The sequence below is a fragment of the Eubalaena glacialis genome, chromosome 11 (genome assembly GCF_028564815.1).
Source record: "Eubalaena glacialis isolate mEubGla1 chromosome 11, mEubGla1.1.hap2.+ XY, whole genome shotgun sequence".
In the NCBI taxonomy this organism is placed as follows: domain Eukaryota; kingdom Metazoa; phylum Chordata; class Mammalia; order Artiodactyla; family Balaenidae; genus Eubalaena; species Eubalaena glacialis.
The window spans coordinates 104520822-104545816 of NC_083726.1; the positions used below are offsets into that span (position 1 = coordinate 104520822).

At 37.3% G+C, this 24995-nt stretch overlaps 1 protein-coding gene across 2 annotated transcripts in view; it reads right to left on the reverse strand.

The window, feature by feature from the left end:
• Positions 1-24565, reverse strand: part of PTPRO (protein tyrosine phosphatase receptor type O) — a 244928-nt gene extending 220363 nt beyond the window's left edge. For both annotated transcript variants that reach the window (XM_061205025.1, XM_061205026.1), the window contains exon 1: positions 24254-24565. In XM_061205025.1, coding sequence (XP_061061008.1) covers positions 24254-24328 — 75 coding nt within the window. In that variant the 5' untranslated portion in view covers positions 24329-24565. The remainder of the gene's footprint in view (positions 1-24253) is intronic.
• Between the last annotated feature and the right edge of the window lie 430 nt (positions 24566-24995).

A 24995-nucleotide genomic window follows, 5' to 3' on the forward strand; every position in this document is an offset into this window, starting at 1 on the left:
ATCTGAAAAGTCTCCTTTGTTGTATAAGGTAACATATTTATAGATTCCAAGGTTAGGGTGTAGACATCTTTGAGGGACCATTATTCTGCCTCTTAAAAGAGGCATATATTTTTAAAAATTTTTATTGGAGTATAGTTGATTTATGTTGTATTAGTTTCTGCTGTACAGCAAAGTGTATCAGTTATACATATAAATATATCCACTCTTTTTTTAGATTCTTTTCCCATATAGGTCATTACAGAGTATTGAGAAGAGTTCCCTGTGCTGTACAGTAGGTCCTTATTAGTTATCTATTTTATATATAGTAGTGTGTATTTGTCAATCTCAGTCTCCCAATTTATCCCTCTCCCCCTTATCCCCTGGTAACCATAAGTTTGTTTTCTACATCTGTGACTCTATTTCTGTTTTGTAGATAAGTTTATTCGTACCCTTTCTTTTAGATTCCACATATAAGCAATATCATATGATATTTGTCTTTCTCTGCCTGACTTATTTCACTCAGTATGACAATCTCCAGGTCCATCCACGTGAGCCCAGCATATTTTAAGTGATCAGTAAATAGTATGTTGAGTGACAAAATAAATGTATGCAGATGACAATAGTATTTAGGCCTTTTGGGTATATTAGGCAATTTTATAGGGCCATAGATAAATTAAACAATTTGATATTCTTGTCTGATTTATTTGCTATAACTTTTTAAACAAATTCTAGATATTATGTTTTCTAGATCTTTGCCCTTCATGGAATCATGCAAATGAATTATAACCAAATAGAACAAATGAATTTTTTTACAATCATTGATTTACCATAAATCATAAATGTTGTTAGTAAAGTCTACGTAAAGCCATCAGGAGTCTCTTGCTCGTTCCTTCATGACTTATTACAGAGAGATTTATCATTTGTATGAAGTTACTACAAACTCATACTTTTATTCTAAAAGTATTAGAGTGTCTATATGTGCCAAGCTTTGTGAAATGTGGTAGATAAAGTGTGGTAAATAAAACACAGTCCCTCCCTTACAAGGCTTACAGAATAATTTAGAGACAGGTAATTAAGTAATTACACCCGTAAGAAGTACAGATAGAAAAGAACAGATTTGGGGATACAAAGATAATAAAGGCATATTATACTCCAAGAAAAGCTTTTTCCTCTAAAAGTTAATATTACATCCTGGTCAGGAATACAAACATATTGACAAATATTACCACTACAATGCAATTAAACCAATGGTAGACATATCTTCAAGTTACAGTGATGCATGAAGGAGGCAGAAATCTATCACATTTGGAATGTGCTTGGGATGGTTTCAAAGAAGAGGAGATCTTAAGTTGTGTCTTGAGGGATAAATAGGACTCTTCCAGATGGGCATAGAGGAAGGGAATGGAGAAGAGCTCCAGGGAGAAGTGAAAAACTTAAACACTTCTCCCAGTTCAGAAGGGGAGAGGGCCAGGAATGGTCTGTGGATAAAGGGTCATCTTAGCTGAGACCTGGAGGATAAATATGCACTTGTTGAGTTAAGGGAAGGATGTGGGAAAAAGGAATTTCCCAGGCAGAGAAAATGGCATATACAAAAGCCTGGAAGATGGTAAGAATGAGTATGAATGTTGAGGAACTGGGAAAAGTTCAGAATGACCACAGCATAAAAAGTGAGGCTTGGGGAAGAAATGGTACTAGAGGAGTAGTCGTAAACCAGGGAGGCTAAGTTTATGAAGGAGCGTGGATTTCCTCCAAAGAACCATGGAAAGCCATTTATGTGTTTTAAATAGGGAGAGGAGATGACAGATTTTCATCTTGTTCGATTCTATTATCCTTTGACTAACTGAATTAGTGGTAGTTCCCCCACCCTCAGGCTGGAACGAATCTATTCATACTACATCAAGACAGTCCTCTTTCATTCATCATCTTATTTCTCTTTTTCTCCACATGGAGGAGAACATGCAGGATTCTTAGGAAAGATTGGCTGATGTTCTTCTAGTATACAAAATCACACCCGAGGGAAGCATTCAACTCGTCTGGGATCGATATCAGATTAGGTTGAGCTGAGGTTCCCTCAAGCTTTCTGTCTCTGGCAAGCTGTGGACAACTTCCTATGGCTCTGCATCTGTTAGAGAGAGAAGCAAACCTCCACACATAAAAATGATGCAGGTGTACTATTATCATATCCAAGTTGGGCATGCAATGGGAGAAATAAAATAACACATAAGACAGCACTTAGAAAACTTAAGTAAAAAGGAGATTTGAAATAAAATTCCTGGAGGCAAAGTTCTGTGTGATAGGGTTTGTTTTTAGTGGTAGTACATTTACGACAGCCAATTACTGCTAGATGAGAAGAAAAACTTAGCAGGTACTCAGCCTTGACATTCAGAACATGGATTTGAGGATATGGGCAGTTCATATGTTTGTTGGAGAATACAGAGACACTAAAGCCTAAAAGTCCAAAAGAGAAAAAGAAAAAAGAAAAGGAAGCAAAACTTTAGAAGCTAAAATCCAATATATTAAAAAGAAAGATGCCCAGGCACCAGAGAAATAAGACTGATATATTTGTACAAGTTTCTGATTCACACTTTGTTCTTAAAAACTAAATAGCTGGAGGAAGTTTTCAAACTTACCAGGGGGGTTCTAAACTGGAAAACAAAAAGACCCCTTTCCATGTCCTTGTACTTCATGAATTCTCTAGGGCCTCCCTGAGATTTATAAAGACAAAAGGAAGACAGAAGGGCCTTGAGAGTCTCTTCACAGGCAGTAACTTTTAAGTATGTAGTTATTCTATAAAATAATTGACACAGGCAACTAAATTTCTTGTTACAAGATATAAACAAGCTGCATGCTAGATTCAGGGAGATATTTTCCCTCACACAAAGCTCAAAACTGTGTAGTTACTTTCTGACGCTTTAATGTATATATTCCAATGATTTATATATGAGAAAAAAAGAAAGGAAGAAAGAAGAAAGGACTGTCTCTATATAAAGTGTAGTAGTAATAAAAGTATAGACCAGAGAGTAGAGAGAGAGAGATGTGTTAAGAAGAGAAATTGTAGAAAGATAGGATGATGGGAGAATCACTTTAGTCCTCTGTGCCCTAGAATTATTTAGCGCCCAGTGGAAATCATATCCAATGTCAACCTTGGGAAATGAAGTGGGCAATGATGAACCTTAAAGCCATGAGAGCTGTGGAATTCCTCCTGAGCAGGGACATTGTATCAAAGCATTCCAGGATTTATCATGAAGGTATGGTGCCATGGAAGTGAGAGGTTGGTATGTTAGGCCATCTGGTGAGATGCGACTTGTCAATCTCCCAGATGGTTTGTGAAAAGAGAGAGACTTGATATTGAACTGAGATCAGCATGTGAAAAGAGCCATGAAATCACAAACTTAAAACACATTTTTTTCTATATAGTAGTTTGAAAATCTCATTAAGGAAATATACGAATTTTATATGATCTGAAAGATCCCATATAGAAGTTTTAATTTACAATATGCAACCACTTCAACAACATATACCACATTTGCTTTCACCTCTTTTAATAGGTGTTTTATTAATCTTAAGTTACTGAGTTAGGAGGAAGAAATTGATATTATTTTCATTGATTTATTTGTATATATCCAAGTTTTATAAGACTTCTGTAGAAGGAGGTCTAGTAGAATTTGGTAATCCTTTGGAAAAGCATGCTCTAAAAAGTCAGTGCCATGTTTGTGAAATACATCATATTGCTTGAAGGTGATTTTCTCTTTGAACTTAAATTTCCAAACAAATGTATTTTAGAGCCATTTTACTATGCTCACTGATTATTCTGAAAATAATGTAATCAGCAAGCGTTACACTCACAGTATGACATAGTGTCCATGTTCCCATAATTCTGGGGTTTTTAACATTAACAATGTTCAAAAGTGGAAATTTTGAAATGGTGCAAATTTCTTATTATTATTTCCCTTTTTTTTTCAAGACATCAAGCTTGGTCTCTATATTTACCTTCTATTTTTGTCAGGACATGATAATGATTAGGAAGAGTCACATAAAAATTCTTTATGTTAGAATGTGTTCATAAAAACAATAAAGCTTCTTTTTAAAAATTAAATTGTGAATTGTAAAATGTCTACTTATTTGGGACATTTAATATAAAACACAAATACTGTTGAGATAAATAGAGCTTTTAGTAATTTTTAATATCTCAACAACTGAGGAAATTATAAATACCTGAGACAGAGTATCAAATATAAATAAACTTTGACCCTGTATCTATTTTTACATTCACTTAAGACATCAAACTTTTTAAAAGGTCACAGATTGCATTTAACACAGGCTTTTTTCTTTCTTTGTAGTTATGTTGTCTTCATTTTTTTTTAATCCTCCAGCTTGCTACTAAGCATTTGATTATTTCACTGTCCACTAGTTTCTTCAACTCAACTGGAAAGTGGGCAAGGTAAATAAGAGGAAGATCAAATCAGATAAGTAATTTTTGCTACTGTTAATGTGATGGGGATTCGGGGGAGGAGATCCAAGCTTCTGTCTAAATGGAAATCACACATGCTTGAAGAATTAGAGGGACAGGAATTCCAGAAATCCATTGGCTTACAGCTGACAAGCTCCCAGGGGAAAAACAAAACAAAACAAAACACACATGCTTGACTCAGTAAGAAAGCCTTAGCTATCAAAGGGATGGAAATTGTTTTCTTTTTTAAAAAAATTTTTTATTGCAGTATAGTTAATTTCCAATGTTGTGTGAATTTCAGGTGTACAGCAAAGCGATTCAGCTATACATAGACATACATCCACTCTTTTTTAGATTCTTTTCCCATATTTTTGAGTGCGTCAGGGAAGGTGTTGGTGTTGGCAGGGGTAGTACCTGGTGGAGTTGGGGGGAGTCTAATGGAGAAGGGTAGGGCCTGGAAGGGCAGAGGTGGTTCCTAGAAGAACTGGGGTTCCATAGCTAATGCCCCACTATATAGTCTGAGAAATGCTGAGTGAGCACTTTGTAGAAAGAAGGGAGATGTCTCATGAGCCTTTATAATTGGAGTTATTACTGTAGATATGCACCCATTTATACCACAGATGAGTGAAGCCCAAGGAGACAATGCATGCTTAGCACGACATTTAGCATACAATTGTTGCTCTATAAATGTTCATTGAAAGAATGAATGAATTATTGTTGAACATATATGAAAGATGATAAGTGATCGTAGACAGAAACACTGTATGAATAGAATGCTCGACAATATTATATCATGAAGTTAGGTGAAAAATCACTTTTTTATGGGAATGATCTGATCAGTAGATAAGAGGTAGAGCTGATGTGAAAACATTTTGCCATGAGACATAAACATTTAATAAATTTTATGTGATCAAGCCATGATTACAGGGGACCTAAAGTTAACTTGGGTATGGCAAACTTTACTTTCTAAGAAGAAAAAGAACGAATTGATATTAAAGTATTAATTATAGCCTTTCATGATACACCCTACACACATGGACAGTTACATATAAATGTGGGAAGGGAAGACACTTCTATACCAGAGCAAATGAAACAGGGGATGCAATTATTTTTTAATAAGGTAATATTTTACATTTAAATTGTGCTTTACAGTTTACAAAGTGCTTTCACAGATTATCTCATTTGCGCTGCACTGTAATCCCAGGAGGTGGAAGTGATTATGATTCTCATTTTTCAGAGAGGTGACATGACTAAGTGATTGTGGGCAAGTTATCTTTTCTTTATGCTGCCTTGTTTTATTGATAACTCTCACATGTTTTTCATCAAATACTTGGTTTTCTCTAACCTGAGGCACATACTACATGTTGTTAAATAGCTATTAAAACTTAGAAAATATGCTCATTCAAAATTTCTTCACAGCCATCTTTGTTTTGCTTCAAAGTGATAGAAATCTATATAGGCAATACACCTTTAATAATAGTACAGCACATTTTGTCATGAGCAGTTTGTTCCTTCAAAAATTATCATGAAACAGATTGAGAGCTAAATATGAAATGCTGAGCTCTCCAGTTAAAGCAGAAACATCATTTCATTCAGATCAGCTCTAGACAGACGAAGCAGAAGAAATGGCTGTACAATTATTCTATTTTTTTCCCAGTCATTGTAGTATACTTCCCAGCTCAAGTTTCAAACAATTTATGGAGGGGATGGTATGGCATAGTTGGCTTGGCTAATAACTTTCTCAGCAGGACATATTCTAGAGGGGTAGTAATCATATTCTGGGACCCTCCTTCTATAGAAGCAGAGTCATTTTTATAGCGTTCATATGCAGGGTTTAGTATCTCATGAACAAACGCAAAAATTTTTTTAAAAGAAAAATAACATACTCTTGGGCAAATGAAGTAAGCTCCTTAAAATGTTAACAGTTAATGTTGTTCTTCCATATCTTTTTTCAGATACTCTAGTAAGTTAAATAAAAAGTAGAGAAAAACAAACAAAACTCTTTTCTTTAGGTATGCTTTTTCTTTGCAAAACTAATTTCACGGAACAGTCAGATATGTAATAATGGGCCTCTTGGGGAGGTAATTTTTTATTCAACTTGACGTGCAAGTTATGAGTAATTAATTATGTCTTCTGTTTACACTTTGTCAGATAAGAGTATTAAACAGAAGAGCTGAGAGGAACACAGAACATGGCCATTAATCTGTTTAATTTGCAAATCTAATGCAACCAAAACGAAGACATTAGTGTTAAAATTGTTTTTGTCCAGGTGGTATCTTTCATGGAGGGAAAAGCCTGTCTGAGGTGTAAATGTCACATAAAGCAGCAAGTCACACGATCCCATGCAGGCTTCTAAAGCCAGGGCAAAAAATTTTCCCTCGTGCTTATAGCATTGGCTCTGAAAGCTCTGGATGTACAAAAACTGAACCCCGGGCTCCCCACATCAGCACATTCCACGCCTTTCAGCTCTGTGCAATTATCTAACAAAGCTCAGACGCCACAGATGCATTAAACTGAAGAAGGTGATAAACAACGGCATAAACCTGACACTTGTGAATTTGCAGGAGTCCTCTGACAGTCAGCAGGCCTTGGTCTAGGAACATGTGACTCACAGACTGATCGACAGAATGGAGAAACTGCAGGAAAAATTTTGGATGACCAGGAATCAGTTGTCTCCAGGACTACCCCATACCCCACTTCTCTCCAGATGGCAGTCCCCACCAAGGACTTAGAAACTGATTCAGTCACCTGTGTCTCAGGATATTTCTAGAGGAAGAAGAAGAGGCAGAAGTTGTAAGCTAGTGAGTGGGGAAATAAAAGTCATGCCAGAGTTTTCACACAAAACAGTATGGGACAGTGTGCAAAGGTTCTATGGTCAAACAAAGGTTTCATTCTTAACTGCTTCGGTACCTCTCTGAAACTCAGTTTCCCCATTACTGAAGTAGTGATAACGGTGCTCAAGATCATATAAGAAGGCCCTCTGAACAGCAGCCATCCAATAAATGGTAGTGATTGTCAGTATCTTCACCATCATTCTCAGTTAGGCAGTGAGGTTTGGAAGAACTTCTGATTTGTGCCCAATATATTTATATTGGTTGTTTCCTTTGGGACATACCTTATATACAAATGTGGCACTATTGCTAATTCATTGATTGCTGAGTTGGCAGGCTGTTTATTTACATAACAGAGGTTTAGATCTTTTATTTAGTTTTGGCTAGCAAAATGTAATTTTTACTCGTAGTTTTAAATAAAATATAAAACTGTAGAAGAAATTTTACATGTATGGGGTAATATACATGTGAATAATAATTACTATAATAAGCGTGGCAATTTTTAAGTCACACATGGAGGATATAAATTTGAAAGTATGCTGACAGTTACAACTTGTCTCTGAAAAAAAATCCTTTTATTTTCCATTTATCTTTAAGAGTGCATACAGATTAATGCATAAACAACATGATCCAGGGGAGTTTAAGTCTAGGGACTAATTTACTGAACTACCCAAGCAACAGAGGATTATTTTCTCTAATTAAGACAGACCACACGTATTTAGAATTAAGCATTTTGCATTTAACAGCAAATTCAGAATTATAAAAGCAATTAAAGCTAAAAGGAGGTATGATCATTTTTTTTTCCTGCATGCCACTGCTGAGCTAAAGCTCATTTTAATGTTTGCCTTTGCAGCACTATTGAACAGAAGGTTGTGAATAGAAGTTCACGGCTGGGCAAAACCACTCGCTTCCAACTCGAATCCATTCTCCCTGCTTTTATTCAACCTTCTTAAACAGGACTTCTATTTTCTTACATTCCTACTTTTGTTCCTCTGTTTCTCTCATCTGGAGTGTTTTCTTTAACCTAGTCTGTCTATCTGAATTGCAACAGATAAGGTTCAGATCAAAATTTGTCTTCCTTCGTGAAACCAGTGCTCCCTCAAGCCTAAGTGTGTTCTCCTTTATCTGAAGGGAAAGGCACTTGACTGGATACAGTTGTCTGTCTCATTCCTTTGGAAGATAGTATATTACTACTTCAGGCTTCTCTTACAGTAGGAAGTCGTATATATATAGCCCTTTTACATGTAACATGTTTATGTTATTTTCCCTTACCTTACAGACTTCCTAAGGGCATAACTTTGTTTTACACTCTTAAAAATGATGAATACAGCACTTTCCTTATATGTCCAGTTTAATACATGTTTGACGATTCATTGGTTGAAATACTTAAACATCTATTCACCTTCACATATCCTCCATCCGTCTCCCCTGTTTTACTCAAGCCGCCTAAGCTCCTCATAACTTTCTATTTCATTCTAATTTATTTATATTATTTCCAGATATGTTATTTAATAATTGTTAAAAGAACAGAAGAATGACATTACTTCATCAATCAAAGTATTTTGTCCTAACTTCCCCAAACGGTAATTTCCACGACTCCATTTTTAACTGATTCTCTGAAGAGTTATGAAAATGTTAGCATTGGTGGTATGGGAATTATGAATGCAAATGCGTTAATATCTGGTCCTTTCCAGAATTCAATAGATAAATCTCGTAAGAACATAGTTCAATAGGCAGTCTTTCTCATAATGCATTTGAGTTTGCAGCTAATAGTTTTATTGAGGTCCTTGTGTATTTTCCTGATTTTTTTTTCACATTTGCTTAGATAGCCTTACTTTCCCTTGCAAGTATAATTATTGTCTTTCAGAGACAGTCCTCATCAGAAAGAGGCTATATCTGTCAGTTAGTCAGTTAAAATATTTAGCAGAGGGCCAGGCACAAAAAAAAAAAAAAAAGAGAGAAGAAGATAAAACAAACTAAATAAAGTTATTTTAACCTTCTTCTTTGAGAAAATTATAGATTTATAGGAGGTTGCAAAGAAATGTACAGGCAGGTCCCATGCACCCTTCACCCTGCCTTTTTCAATGTTGATATTTTGCATATCAAAATACGAAAATATCCCAAACAAGGAAATAGCCAAAGTATGAAATTGACATTGGTCCAATCCGTAAAATTTACTGAGATTCCACAAGTGATTATGCACTCATCTGTGTGTGTGTATGTGTAGATCTACACACTTTGATCACAAGTATAACTTCATGTGAGTACCACAACCATCAAGATACACAACTGTTGCATTATCGCAAGGCTCCCTCATGCTACCCGTTCATAGACAGGTACACTTTCTCCTCTACCCCATGTAATCCCTAATCCTTGGTGACCAAGAATTTGTTCTCCATCTCCATAATTTTGTTGTTTCTAGGATATTTTATAAATGGAATTAGATAGTATGAAACGTTTTGAGATTGGCTTTTTTCACTCAGCATAATTTTCTTGTGGTTCGTTCAAGTTGCTGTGTGTTTCAATAATTTATTCCTTTTCATTGCTGAGTAATAATATCACATGGTACAGAAATACCACTGTTTGTTTAACCATTCACCTATTGAAGGGCATTTTGGTTATTTTCAGTGTTTGGTTAGTGCAAAGCTACTATAAACATTCCTGCACAAGCTTTAGTTTTTTGCTGAAGATAATTACAATTCCTCTTACCCAGCCAACTCATCTTGTTTAGAGCAGAAGTTTTCAGAGATGGATGACATGGGTGAGGAGCTAGTGATTCCATACTGCATCAAATATGTTTGTTAGTATTTTCAGGAAGGAGTAACCATCTGTCCTGGTTTTCCCAGAACAGGCCGATTTATGTCTGCTGTCCTGGCATAATGATCCCTTCAGTCTTGGAAGTGCCCCAGTTGGTATGATAAATTATATAATCACTCTGATTCAGATTTCTTTTTTTATTGAAGATAAAAAAATAGTTGATTAGAAGATATAGAAGATATAGTTGATTTATAATGTTGTGTTAGTTCCAGGTGTATAAGATTCAGATTTCTTAAAGATTCCAAGCATTGCTATGCCTGCTTGGCTATGATAGAATTGCATTTTTGTAGATTGCTGTTTTGTAATCTCTCTGCGTATCAGTGGAGTGAGTCTAGAGTATGAGAAATGAGATAGTCTTTGTGCAATGAAAGATAGTCTTGCTGAAGTCTCTACTTTTCTACCACCTCCTTTTCTGTTAGAAAACGTTTCTTCCTATGTTTCAGTTTTATGGTTGGGGACAGCTTCCAGGCTCATGACCTAGCTCCTGTGTCTTAGCTCATGTCATAGCTCCACAACTGGAGAGGAGAGTATTCTTTCCCACTGTTGCCAGTTTGGAAGTAATTGCAGGGATGGATTCTGATAGGTTTGGCTTAGATCACATCCCAATCTCGAAGACACTGGTCATGTACGGTCCCCAAATGGGCTTAGCTTAGGTCAGGGTTCACCCCTTGACTGATCACTGCCCAGGGTATTAAGGTCAAGTAGAATCCTTTCCAACCATAATGATTAAAAAGGAGTTTTCCTCAAAGGATGGCAGGTGTTGGAGAAGATGGCAGATTTGGCCATTGGAGGAATGGTGATCTGGGCAGACACTATAATTTGTGTCTTCAGTGAAGAGGTCAGCACACTAGCAAGACACACAGCTAGAAGAGCACAGCCAAAATTCAATCCTGTATCTTTTTGACTACAGAGCCTATATTCTTAAGTTTTATTATGCATTATATTTAGCTGTGGAGAAATGGAAAATAAATGCCTGTCAATATAGTCTCTGAAGTTTTTCTATGTGACTAATTCTGAAGTAATCACACTAATGGGAAGCACATATATAGGTGATGATTCCCAACATTTCATGGTCATAATCAATGCCTATGATCATCCATGTCCTTCACTGGTGAAAGTACAATTGGGAATTGAATATAATTGAACCTCAGACCCCTGGCTTAATTCCTAAATTGAAGAGGACTGAAAATGCTCAGGTCCTGAAAAAATTATCATAATACATTTAAGTGAAAAGAGCATGCTAAAATAGTGGGACAATTTGATACTGTTTTTTTTTTCTTTTTTTTTTTTTTTACATACCCACTCCAGTACAAAGACATAGGAAAAAAATTTGGAATGATATGTCCCCCAGATGGTAGTTTTTTTAGAACTGAATATGTAGGAATGGCTAGTTTCTTCCTTTTCTGCCTGTTGTATTTTATATATTTTCCACAGTGAACATGTATTAGTTTTCAAATTTTTAATCCATTATAAAATTCTTATGTTTGGTGATGCACGCCTGATTCAGACTTACTTTGAGATTTCAACTTAAGAAATCCCTACTTCAGAACCACAAGAAACCACATGGTGAAAAGGCTAATTGGAGGCCTCAACATAGCAACAAGAATTTCAATAGAAAGAGTCTCATTAGGTTTCCAATTAGCCTTCAAAAAATAAGTAAAAAGATGTGGCAACAGGAAAGAACCTGGAGCACCTCTAAAGGGGGGCTGACTTTCAGCAGATTTAACAGTTTTACCTAATTAAAAAGAAGCACATAAGCTAAGTTTTCAAGATTAAGTCCATAGTGCTTAATTCTAAGTTGTTGCAATCATTTTAGCACAGTTTTGATAATACCAGAATCTTCATATTAAAAATCCCAAGTACCTATCCATTTTGAATGAGACCTATAGTTATTTCTGAAAGACTAATTAAAAAGTATAATTTAGTTAGGGGAAACTGTAGAAGAAAATCCCCATAATGATGCAAAATAAACTTGGCCACATCCCATCACTATCTTCATATGTAAATAACACTATAATAACCTAGCTTTTTCTAAAATCCTTTAAGGGAGGACCAAATGACTCACTGTTTCATAATACATTACAGACATTATACAATTCCCTTGGCTTTTTATTATTCACCTTATTAATCAACTTAACATTCAGAAACTTTAGAAGTCAATTTTTCTTCCTAGATAAAATCTAGGAATTTTAAGTACATCCAAGTAATAAGGTATTTCTTATGGTAATGCTGTTGGCCCTTATTGTAAAAATGATGGTTATACTTTGTGGAATTTGTCAAAAACACTCTCATTTTTAGAATTACACTTCAGTTTTCAGCACAACATCAAAATAAATCGACATCCCAAAGCAATATTACTAGAATATCTATTTTCTGGACCACCAACTTGACTTAAATAGGAAATTCCTGGTTTATCTGAGACAAAGAATGATGTATGACAAATTAGCCTAATTCTGATGCACCACACAGAGAGAGAAAGAGACTTATATAAATGTGTTCTTGGAGATTTCCAGAAATTTTGTTTTGATACTAAAAAAAGAAGATTGTTAAACTTAAAAATAATAATTTATTAATTGCAGAATTGTTAATATTATTTTTATACTCTTTAGGTGCACTTCTCCTTGTTATACATTCAGGGAGGGGAAAACCTCTTTTTAGCCATTTATGTGAGTGTACAAATAATCTGATCACAATTTTTCCTGTATTTTTGACTCTAGAAGAGATATTGATTTATCAACAAACAAAAAGAAAATTAAAGTCATAGAGAAAAAAATTACAACTAACTCAAACTTCCACACTTTACCAATACAGTAGTAGACTATGGATATAAATTAGTATATTACAAGACAATGTAATACCTTTCAATTCTCTAGCGAAATAGTGTAAGTAATAGTATTTGTTTCATGCATACATTTTTGTATTTTAGTCATTTGAAAATCTTGACAGTCCAGGCTTTTGGTGTATATATACTAACATTTTAATGACTACAACACTAATTTAATCAGCCTGTTTAACTGTCTGTCCATGTTTGGATAATAAAATACTTATTATCTAGTATTCAATTGAGTATGAAAATTATCATTTGTTTCTGTATAAAATTACCTATTGGAATCTTAAACTAGAAAGGACATTCATTGCCTGAAATCCATTAAAGAAATTTCTATGAGGTACCAATATGCATTTAAAAAAAGAAAAAAATACCATTTTAAGGAATAAAGGGACTCATAAGTTTTAATGATTGAAGAAAAATAACAATGATCATCTGAGCTTCAGTCAGTCATGTGAGTTTCTGGAAACGCCTTTAGAGGTCTAGATCCAATCTGAGTATATTAATATACATTGTGAGGGAAAAATAAAGAAAAAACATTATGTAAAAAATTATTTTTATTTTTGATATTCTCAAATTGTAGAGCCAAGAAAAGAACACATTTTTAGATTTGAAAAACCCCAAAACCACTTTGTTTACAAGTTAAAGTAAATTTTATGCACAGTCAATGAATAAAATAGAGAATAAGTGATCAAAAAAGCTGTTTTTACTTCATTACAGATGAGAATTTGCCACACAGGGGAACCCATCCATTGCTTGAGCACACATCATTTACCAGTGGTTGATTCTGACAATATAATAGCAAGAAAAAAAAATGTGTGAGGAACCTTATCTTGATGTCTAAAAGACTTTATTTTCACTTGTGGTAATAAATCCTTTGCTACCTCCACGAGACCAATAAAACAGCATCTCCAGATTATCTCTCTGTTCTGACTACACTCCCTCAGCACTGCCTGCCCGATGGACCCTCTCTCCTAGTTCATCCCACTGTGCATTGGCTTCATTCCCTGAACTTGCAAGCTTGCAACCTGTTTTTCCTCTGTCTCAAGTCTGTCCCATAAGTCCTGTTTGACCTTTCTCACCCTATGTATTCATTCAATATTTATTTATTCAACAAATATTTACTGAGCATCTACCCTGGGCCGGGCACTCTTCCAACAGCTGGGGATACAGCAGTGAACAAAAAGGATAAAGACGTTGCTTTCATGGAACCTACAAGCATTCCAATAGAGGAGTTAAGTAATAATAAAGAGCTAATATAATGTCATGTAGTGAGTGATACATTCTCTAAAGAAAATAAACCTGGGTAAAAGTGGTAAAATTTGAGTGATGGGTTGAGTTTTAGATTGGCTGTTCAGGAAAGACATTTTAAGGAACCACCCTTTGCACAGAGATTGGCACTCTCAGCCCCTTACCACAGTTCATCATAGAACACCTTTGGGAAGAATGAGAATCGTCTTCTACCCAACTGGCTATTGTGGCCATGAAATAGAAGGACAACAGCCAGAAATCTTGGACTGGTGTAAATAGCTTAAAGCAGTATGATGGAGGGTTGAGGACAGGACAGAGAGATGACAAGCTTCTCACATTTTATCTTTATAACCTGTCAAGTCTGTTGGCAAGCAGTTCTTCAGAACATGCAAGAAAGCAGGAGCAGTCACAACCTAGTGCCATACTAAAATGAAACAGAGATAGAAGTAATGTGTGAAAGATACAACCAGAAATAGTTCATCTCAACAGCAAACCAAACCAAACAAGAAAATGACTGTCCAAAAGTGGAACAGCCGCCTCTCAGCTGATAGTAATTTCACCATTTATGACCAATTGACAGTACTATTAGAGGCAAGATCTAAGTACCAGCTTAAGTATTGAACTAGACGATCTCTGAAAAGTATAGTTTTATGATTCAATGAAATACACTGAACAAAATATGTTGTTCTCTTAAGTCATATATTAAGACAATCATATTTAAAAATAGTGTTAAAATTAATTTTCTATCTTTTTAACAGTCAAAAGCCAAAGAAATTTTTGTATGTACAGCTACCAAACCCAGAGTTAGCGCAACCCATAAAATAAGGAAAATATACGCATTTTTTTCTTCCAAGAGAGTTGAACATCAGTCCTTGAAAAGAAAGTTGGGAATAGTTGCTCTCCTTCATGCAAATTCTTCAGATTCTGAGATTTAGACTATGATTGATCTTACTGGTATGTTTCCCCTGTCATTAAAGTTACTTTTCTCATTAAGGAAAGAGAGAGATAAAGAGAAGAAGTGTCTAGTGTACAAATATAGATATTGTTTCTTAAGGTGTATTCACTATTCCCATGAATCATTTTTAGAAAAAAATTCTGCACTCAAACTTGGGAAATGCTACACACTATATCTTCCTACTGGAAGCACAATGCATATTAACATAGTGAAGGTTCTAAGAAATCCTGGTACAAAAAATAATAATAAATGAATTGACACTAGTTTAAACAAAGTTAAACAGATTACTTCCCAAATTCATGTCAGCACAGAAGTGTTTATTTTTAATAATATCTGTTAATATTTTAAGCCTCTAATGTTCCATGGAGTACACTTGGGAAGATGCTGCTCTAGACACATTTTTAATTGTTCTTCTTCTTTGATTTTTGCTTTGGGCTATTTTTACTGTCCTATTTCTTTCTTTCTTTCTCTTTTTCGTTTTGGACACAACACTTATTGAGTGCTTACTGTACTCTAGGCACTGTTTAAAATATGTTATGGTCATTATCTCATTTATTCCTGACAATAATCCTCTGAGATAAATATAGCCAATCACCATAGGGACCCCAGAGAGGTGAAATAATTTCCCCCATATCCTACTGTTGGTAAAAGGCACAGTCCAGAGAGCTGAGATTGAAATCAGGTCTCTCTGACCCAATGACGCCTATCCTTTTAACAAAAGGCCAGTTCTCAACTCTTCTACTCCCAGAAGCATACCACCCTTCCCAAGCTCTGAGAGACCAACAGCCTACTTATTTCCCAATCCAAAGATTTTCCAGACTTTAGCTGATAGTATCTCTCCATTGCATTTGATGCAGTTTGCCAATCCCTTTCACCTGAAATTTCCTAGACCTTGGGTTTCCTTGATTCTTATACCTCTCTGGCTGTTCTTTCCTCATCTTCTAAGGCTCCTTATTAAGTGTTAGTGCTCCTCAGGCCCCACCCTGGCCCATTGCTCTTCTCTCCTTTGCCCTCTCCTGGGACATCCCCATTCACATCTCCAGGTCTGCCCTCTCCCCTAGACATCAGACTCATATCTAAGTACCTGCTTTTTTTAGGCACTTCAAATTCACAAGATCCTCCACTAACCCCATCACGTACTACAGCAGTGGAGGCCCCAGCAGGACACTCAGGGGAAATTCTATGGCGTTTAATCAAGAGACTGTTAATTAAGGTGTGGAGCAGGAGCAGTGATACTAAACAGGGATGATAAAGTACCCAGGGACGAGCAGCAGTGAGAAGCTATTACCCTAAAGAGACCAGGGGAGGAAGCTGCTTCTGGAACTTGGCCAGAGCTTGGCCTTGAAAGAGGAGCTGACTACGGGATTGAAAGAGGGCATGAAGCCATTGCCTATCAGGGTCCAGCCAGCGTGGACTCCCACCAGGAATCTTCTGTTGGTGCCTCCTATTAGTCAAACTCACTGCTGGCCAAAGGGCAAGGGATCCTGAAGAAGCAGTCTTTACAGGGAAGCTCCCTGGCACTGAGGGTGGAGAAGGAGGTAAGCTGATCTGGAGGAGAATGGACACCACCAGTACACTTGGTATCTTAAAACTGCAACATCTTAGGCAAAGGTGTCAGTTACTTGGAAATTACCTTGGACTCCTCTTTGCCCAGTTTCCCACACCTAACCAGTCTTGTCAATCTAGCTATTTTGAACACTGTCTCTCTTCCTTTAGCCCCTTTCCCATCACCCTAGTGTCAAGGTTTATCATCTCTTCATTGGACAATTGCAATAATCTCCAAGCAGTTTAACTGCTTGCAGACCTGGTACACCTTTGGGATAGCCTTTCTTACAGCCAAAAGCTCTATCTAAAATGCAAATCTTACTCCATTAAGCCTTGATTAAACCCTTTAAATAATCTTCTTCAACTAGAGAATAAAGACTCTACTTTCTGGCACAGCTTATAGGAGCCTCCCTGAACTAACTTCTATCCCTTCATTTCCTTTTGTATAAATTTGTATTTTCCTAAACACTGCCATGCTTTTCACACCATTGGGTCTTTATTCATGCAGTTTTTTTCTGCCTGTTTGTCCATATTTTTTAACCTACCTCATATCAGCTCAGGTGTCATCTTTTTAGAAGTCATCTCTCAAACCTTGAGATATAGTTAAATGTCTTTCCTCTAGCATATTACCATGTTTTCCTCTGTCAAACAAACAAAACAGAACAAAACCTGACCACATTTTAATGACATTTTCTTTTTCTATGTTTATTTTCCCATTATGTCATTTGTGAGGATTCAACTGACTGACATCCTTTCGTCTACCTACAACATCTAGTACAATTCCTGGCACACAATAGATGCTCAATAAATGTTTGATTAACTGAATGCAATTGAGCTATGTATCATTATCCTGGAATCTAAAAGACAGACTTAGTATTGAGGAAGAAAAGTAACTTCTTAATGTGGTCATTCTGGCTTTGGGGAAAGACTAGTCAGCCAAAAAAGTTTCGGCTCTTTCAAGGTTTCCAAAGTTTAGAATGCCCTTCCAAGGAAATGAAAAGACAAGGACAGAGTAACTAGAAGTTAAAGCCAGGGTGAAAGAGCAAGAATGCTGGAGTTAATTAAAATAGAGTCCTGATTCAGAAAGTGAGGTACAAGGGGTAAGGAACCAGACCTCAGATAAGACCAAATACACAAAGGGACTCTCTGGAATTCTCTAACATCTGGCTTGTACATTCCAACCACAAGCTTCTGTGGGTGAAACTAAGAAGGAATCACAAACTGGATCAGTGCATAGAGCCGTAGCTGGTCTCTGGTATAAGTTAAGGGTAAAGAGAAAAAGGGACAAAAATTCCTCTGTAGTGAAATTGATCAATAGGAGGGTCATAATGAAGGATTAGGATTAAAGACCTGATAGATGCCTGATGATATTTTCTCACACATAAATCATCTATTAAAAAATGTAGGTGGGAAGAAAAAGAAAAAAAATAACAAACATCTCAGTTATCTAAAAAAGAGTTAAATGAGATGATATAAAACAAGAGAAACATTCATCTTTTAAATCACATATACATTAGTATTACGAAAAATAATTCTGATTTTGTACCTCTACATTGTAGATAAATTGCATCCCTATTATTTTTATTTGCTAGTAAACGTACAAAAACTACCAGGTTCATTCGGTTTTAATTTGCTTTATGATAGGAACAGTCTTGTTAGAAAAATGAACTGCACAGCATTCCTATTTAGGAAGAGTGGAAAACCAAACAAATGAAGAGTATTCAAGAAGGAAACACATTTATTTGCATATAGATAGAAGGATGGCAATATATTTGTTTTCATCAAACTTTTTTCATGTGACTCCCTAATTTTCCCTATATTAATTTTCTTACAGAAATTACCATGCATATTTATAGTTTGTAACACAACTCTCAAACTCAGAGTCCTATTTTCAATCCTGATTCTCTGTTTCTGAAAGATTTTTTCAAGCATTTATCATTTCTCTCTCTTTCATCTCAATTTCCTGACAAAAAGGAAGGGAAAAACTGATTTTATCAAGAAACCTCTACAACGTTGTTTCAAACATCCTCTTTTTTCTTTGGTGGTTTTAATATATTCAGAAGTAAGAGGAGTTGGCCTTTCAGGTAACTAGAATGCCTAGGGAAAGGAAACATGTTTCGCTGGAGAATGAGATTCTGAATGAATGAGTTGAGGATGATTTTCTGACACAGGGATAAGATATGGTTCTACTTATAGAAATAAATTTGAAGACACCTTGTTCAGAGGAAAGAACATAAAAAAAACTAAGGATCAGCACTCTGGAGACCTAGAACAAGCTTAAGAAAGGACAAGCTCACTAATCAGGAGAAATTAGTGACCACAGATTACATGAGAGGTGTTTAAGAAGATTATTCACCTATTCTTCTGAAAGGTTGGGAGAAGCAATATGGAACCTGCTGGAGCCAATAGCACCAGGAGAGAAGAGGACAAGAGACTTTGTGTCTGTCTTCAGTTTCATCCTACCCCATTCACCCTTTTGCTCATTCTACTGGTGCCATATTAACCTTGGTTTAGCCCCTCAAATCAATGACACAAGTGAACAAGGAGGTCTCTCACATATGAGCTGATACCAGTGGGTCTCTAGGGGCACCACAGAAGAGTTCTTTACAGCATTGGTTTATGCCCCTGGATTGAACACTACCATAGATATAACAAGACCAGGGTGTGGCAGAGGCTTCATCTCTTAAAAGCAAAGTTATGGCAAAAAATTAGAAGGATTTCTATAGAAGAATGCAGAAATCTTTGTCAGTTCTAGTTGGTAGTGGTCACAGAAGAAGGATAATATGGAAGAGGAAGCAAGAATATTACCTGCATATCTGGGTATTGGCCAAAGTTGTAGGTCACATACAGAGGTAAAGAAAGCCATTTCCTCTAGTATTTCAACTCAGACTTTTAATTGATGACAGTAAATAGCAGTTGAGGTAACGCTGGAGCAATCCAGAGTACTATTTTTTGGGGAAAATAACATATTGGTATTTTGATTTATGATTTTAGTAAGTTCTTAATATAAGGGATGGGTAATATTTTATTTTTTTGGTGTAATGATTGCATTGTAATCATAATGATTTAATTCACACAATGATAATTTCCTCATATTTTCCTTAAAGATGAGTTCACAAGTCAATATTATGATATTTTAACACTTCTCAGTCAGAAAATATTTATATAATGATGAAAATTTGAATCCTGTCTATTAAGCTTCTATGATATGCCTAACAGCACATACTAGGCCCAATGGAAGACAAAAATTTACAATAGACATGCATTTATTTCAAAAATATTTACAATGTATTTGGAGTAGTTAAATGAACACGATGCTTTCTAGTAGAGCCCATTATTGTACTGGGGCTATGCTTCTGAAAATGCAACACCACTGGAAGTGTGTACCTGAAGGCACTAAATTAGGAAGAAAATGAGAAAGAAATATCTGTGGTCACAGCTGTTAAGCATTCTATTGTGCCATGCTGCTACCAATCACAATGGCTTATATAGGTGCACCAACTGTATCCAGCACCAAAGATCCTTTGCAAACCCTCAAGACTCAAGTTGGAATTATACTTATAAGACCCAGGAGTCAATGTGCTTATAAGTTTAAATACCTCCAAGTTGGATATTTAGATGCTAGAAATACCACTACATTTAAAAATAAAGTACAACTCATATTGTTTTAATTATTTATGCATACAGACGTATGCTTTCTTATGGGCCAAAATGAGAAAGAGGTAAGTGTGAATTTTCTATGCTTTCATACCGTATCAATCTTTCATATAACAAAGAAGAAAAGAAAACAGATGTTCACATTGGGAAGGATTATCACTCAATCCCCTGCAGAAGACCAGCCCAGTGAACCTTCTCTAACTTACTAGGGATGTCACGTATAAAAGGGTTTCTCTAATAAGCTGGCAACAACACTTGTCAAGGAAGTCAACTGACAAAGGAGTTAATGGCAGCAAACTTCACTGCGAGGAGGAGGGTCTAAGCTGCTTCAGAAAGATGAAAAGGTTATGGTTCATCTGCCGACATTGTATAATATAGAATGTGCATGTAAAACCTCCAGAAGGAAAGTGAAGATTCTTGTGTGTGTGTGTGTGTGAGAGAGAGAGAGAGAGAGAGAGACAGAGACAGAGAGAGAGAGGTGCGGGGAGAGACATGGGGGTGGCGGTGGAGAGAAAGGCTGAGAGAATAAGGAAGAAAAAGAAAAAGAGACAGGGGTCACAGGGAAGTGGAGAAAGGCAGATAGAACTTGGAAAGTGGGTATTTCTCCTGAATAAAAGTACTATGGTGAACATGGTAACACTCATGCTTTATAGAATTAAACATAAACCTCTTTCAGAAAATGTAATTGAGGCCCTTTCAAATTTAATGTTCCTTGATTATGTATCAGGTAAGAGCAGAAATGGAAGGAAATATAGAGAGGAGGTTCAGAAGGAAAGAAGGATTCTGGCCAAACCTATGAGTTTAGGGAAACCTTCCAGTTGACTACTTAATGAGCACCATTTCAGGGAAGGCAGAATCTAAATTCCTATGATGTCATATTCTACAACTTGCCTCTTTGTTGACAAAATACTGATGTCGAGTGAACTGATATAGGAAGCAATTTTCAAGGAGAGGTGTAGTAAAGATAGGCTAGGTGAGAGAAGTTACATTGTTTTTACTAGAATTATGGGAAGATGTATGAGAGGGAAAATCTAAATGGAGTAGTATTTATCTGGTGATTAAATAAATAATAAATAAATAAGACTCCAATAAATACTACTCGATTTACATTCATATGTGGGTAGAAGACTTTGAGATTGGTAGGCTCCCAGTATACTTGATAACAGAGTTCTTCTTTTGTTTTCTGTTTTTATATATACCACCAATATTGATATGAAAGTAGACATTTTCATAACCAACATTGTGCTTATGAAACATCAATTATGCAGCTATTAGCTTCATAACATAAAGTGGATGATTTAAACAATTGGCGATGACTGATTAAATGTGCCCATCATTAAGCCATGGATAGGGAACAATGCACGAAGGCTTCCTTAGCCAGGCACCTTGAGGCTACCTCAATGAAACTGGTTATAGCCAACCTTACAGATTCAAAATTTCAGACTTTCCCATCCCTTATGTCCAGCTGCTTGTTTCTGATTTGTGGAAAAGATAAAACTACAAATCAAGCCTCATGTTTGAGTTTCTCTAACTTTATGGCTTTAAGGGATTTTCACTCTCATGTGGAGGGTACTTCATACAGAGTAGTGAAAGATTGTCTGACATAATGAGAACTACAGAGATTTGGGGGGAGGGCTGGGGAAACGGTTTCTTTCTGACTCAGCACAGATAGACCTTTTTAGATTTTATCACTGATATTCAATCGACAACTTGGTATTTAATAATGGAATGTTATGTTTCTATCACCACCTGCACGTTAAGTCTGTTTTACTGACACTTATTCAGGACCTCGAATGCAAAAGCATCTCCAAATTATGGAAAGATTATACTATGAACCCAATTTACCATGTAATATACTATTTCCAAAATGTAAATTCATTACTCTATGTGCCCAGTTTACCACTTTGAACATCTCTTGTCAACTGTTACAAAATAAGTGAATGAAATAGCATGTGTGAAATACCTGGAAGACTGACTGGCACATGGTGGGTATTCAGTGTACATATATGAAGGCTATATATATATATATATATATATATATATATATATATGTTTCTTTTGGTATACTTTATATCCAGTTGACATAAAACATTGCATTTACATAAAATAAAGAGTAAAGACTTGCTTTACAAAATTACTTGTCTCATTACAATATTTATTAAAAGGCAAGCTTTATTAATGTATTTACCGTGTGATGCAGTTTATCATAATTGACACTAAACTGCAAATGTGCAGGAAAACACCTATTATGTAGAACAGGGTGAACATCTATTACAGTCTATGCCATTACTGACTGCAATTTCTCAGTCTGATATCAAGTTTTGATTAGAACTTTTGCTACAAATTTTTACATTTTTTATGGCACTCTACCCATACTCCCAAACCCATCATTTGACCATTTCTGAAATTCTCACTCATTATGAAGATTTCAAACAGAAACCTGAAGTAGTGCCAAAGGTTGGGTTTGGACCAGATGTCATATGTGTAAGTCCTAGCTGTTACATAGTAAAATGTGTGGTTATTCAATTTCTCACTTTGCATTCATGACAAGTGTTGCATAGACATATAGTTATGACAGAATATGACAATAGAAAACTTCATAGTTTGTGTATGTTCATAAAACGTACACATTTGTGGTGTCTGCTTGAAGAGCAACCTCTTAGAGTGAAAATATATGACCGAGCTTATTATTTATCAGATTTTAGATAATATTATTGTTGATAGCTTCAGAAAGTGTAAAAATATATTAAATACAATTTAGAATCGTATTTAGGCACTCTGTTGCTGGTTCTCCCGGAAACTATTTTTCCTATTTTCCATTAAGATAATGAAATTATGGAATATTTAAAACTGATGCTGTTCTCAATCCGTTGGCTCTGTTCCACTATCTCCTTGTCAGACATTCACGATTAAGTGTGCATATGAGCAAGAAGTGACTCTTTGATAAGAAAACATGTGCATCCTTTAATGTTTCGTCCATTTCTAAGGTAGATATCACTGTGGTGCTGAAAGGATAGCTCCCGGTCACCTGTCGACGTACTTGAGTTTGCTTTGCCGGAAGAAGGACTAAGAACTAAAGTAGACACACGGAAGACACGAGTGATAGACAATTACCTCATAACTTCATAACACTTCTCCAAAGACATCTAGCTTAAATTTCTTTAAAAAAAAATTTATGCACCGTATAGTTGTCAAAGTAGGGGTATTTTTGTTTTTGTTTTTGTTTTTAAGCAGTCCTTGTCTTGTTTATTTTTCTCAGAGTAAAACCCTGAAGCAGGACATTCCAAAGAAGACACGAAAAAGTTAATTATACAGATGTCTGCCATTGAAATTTAGAGGTAGCATCCTCTGTAAATATAGCGGGGGAAAGTCTAGACTTTGTAAAGGGTATTCTCAGGTTGGAGATGAGGACTTGGGGAGAGGAGTCCTCTCCAGGCTCAAGCTGACATTCCTTAGTCAAAGAAAACCATGCTCACGACCCAGCCCCGGCAGTCCATTTGAGGCCAGGGAGCTCGGCCCCCGGTGTATAATTCCAGCAGAAGGTAAATTAAGACAAAGCCTCCGCTCACTCCGTTGGGGGAGGGAGAAAAGGTTAAGCAGCCCTGGGGTGCAGTAGCGACCAGAAGGGAAAGTGATCTCATTTTGTCTGAGCAAGCACCATCCAACAAGCCCACCTTTGATGTACGTGCCGGCGGCGGTACAAGAGCACAAAGGGGGAAAGCCGGAGGGAGCAAACTTCCCTCTCCTTCCACCCCATCCCTGAAGCCCGCGGAGAACACGTAAACGCAAGGACAACAAAGCGTGCGCCCAGGCTGCACCGCTGGCGCTGCCAGCAGCCCGGCCATCGCGACCCGGGGCGCGCCGCTCCCCCGCGGCAGAGCGAGGGCGCCGGAGCGCGGGCGCGGGCAGGACCGCGGCGGCTGTGGGAGGGGGTCCCCTACCTTGAGCAGCGCGAAGAGCCAGAGCAGAGGCAGGAGGCGGCGGCCGCCGCGCGTCCTCGCGGGCAGGTGCCCCATCGCGGCGTGGACGGGGACCCGGGCGGACGGTGGCGCCGGCTGGCTCCCCCGGCGGCTCACAATGGCGAACGGGGGCTGCAGCCTCAGACCTTGGGCGCCGAGGCTGCTGCCGGCGGGCGCATGCTGCCTGTGCAGTGCCCCCCGCGCCAGCTCCCTTTCGCTTTCTGCTCCCTGGGTCCTCTAGGAACGTGCCAGGTGCTGCTGTTCTTGAACAGCTAAGGATGGAGAGGGTGGGGATTGGAGTGGGCGAGGCTCCGCCGCCGCCGCCGCGGCTGCCGCGCGGTGAGCGGGAGGCGGGGGCCCTGCGCCCAGCCCTCCGCGGTCGTCTGGCAGCAGAGATACTCTCACTGTGGGCTGCGGACTCATAAAACTGACAGCAGCTTCCCAAGCCCCACTCCAGGCTCCGCCCCAACCTCTTCCGCAGTCCCTGGGACGCAAAGTGCTGTGGGGCTTCCCTGACTCCTCTTCAGCAACTCAGGAACCGAATACCCCGGTCCCTTCCCAATCTTCCTACATCTGCTCTCAGTGAAAGTAACACTTGGAGGGAAGTGGTGGTTGTGATTGTAGTGACGGAGTTCAGTGTGTGTGTGTGTGTGTGTGTGTGTGTGTGTGTGTGATGGGGAGGGTAATCCCTCGCATTTCCACTCTCTTCATCCCATTTAAACAC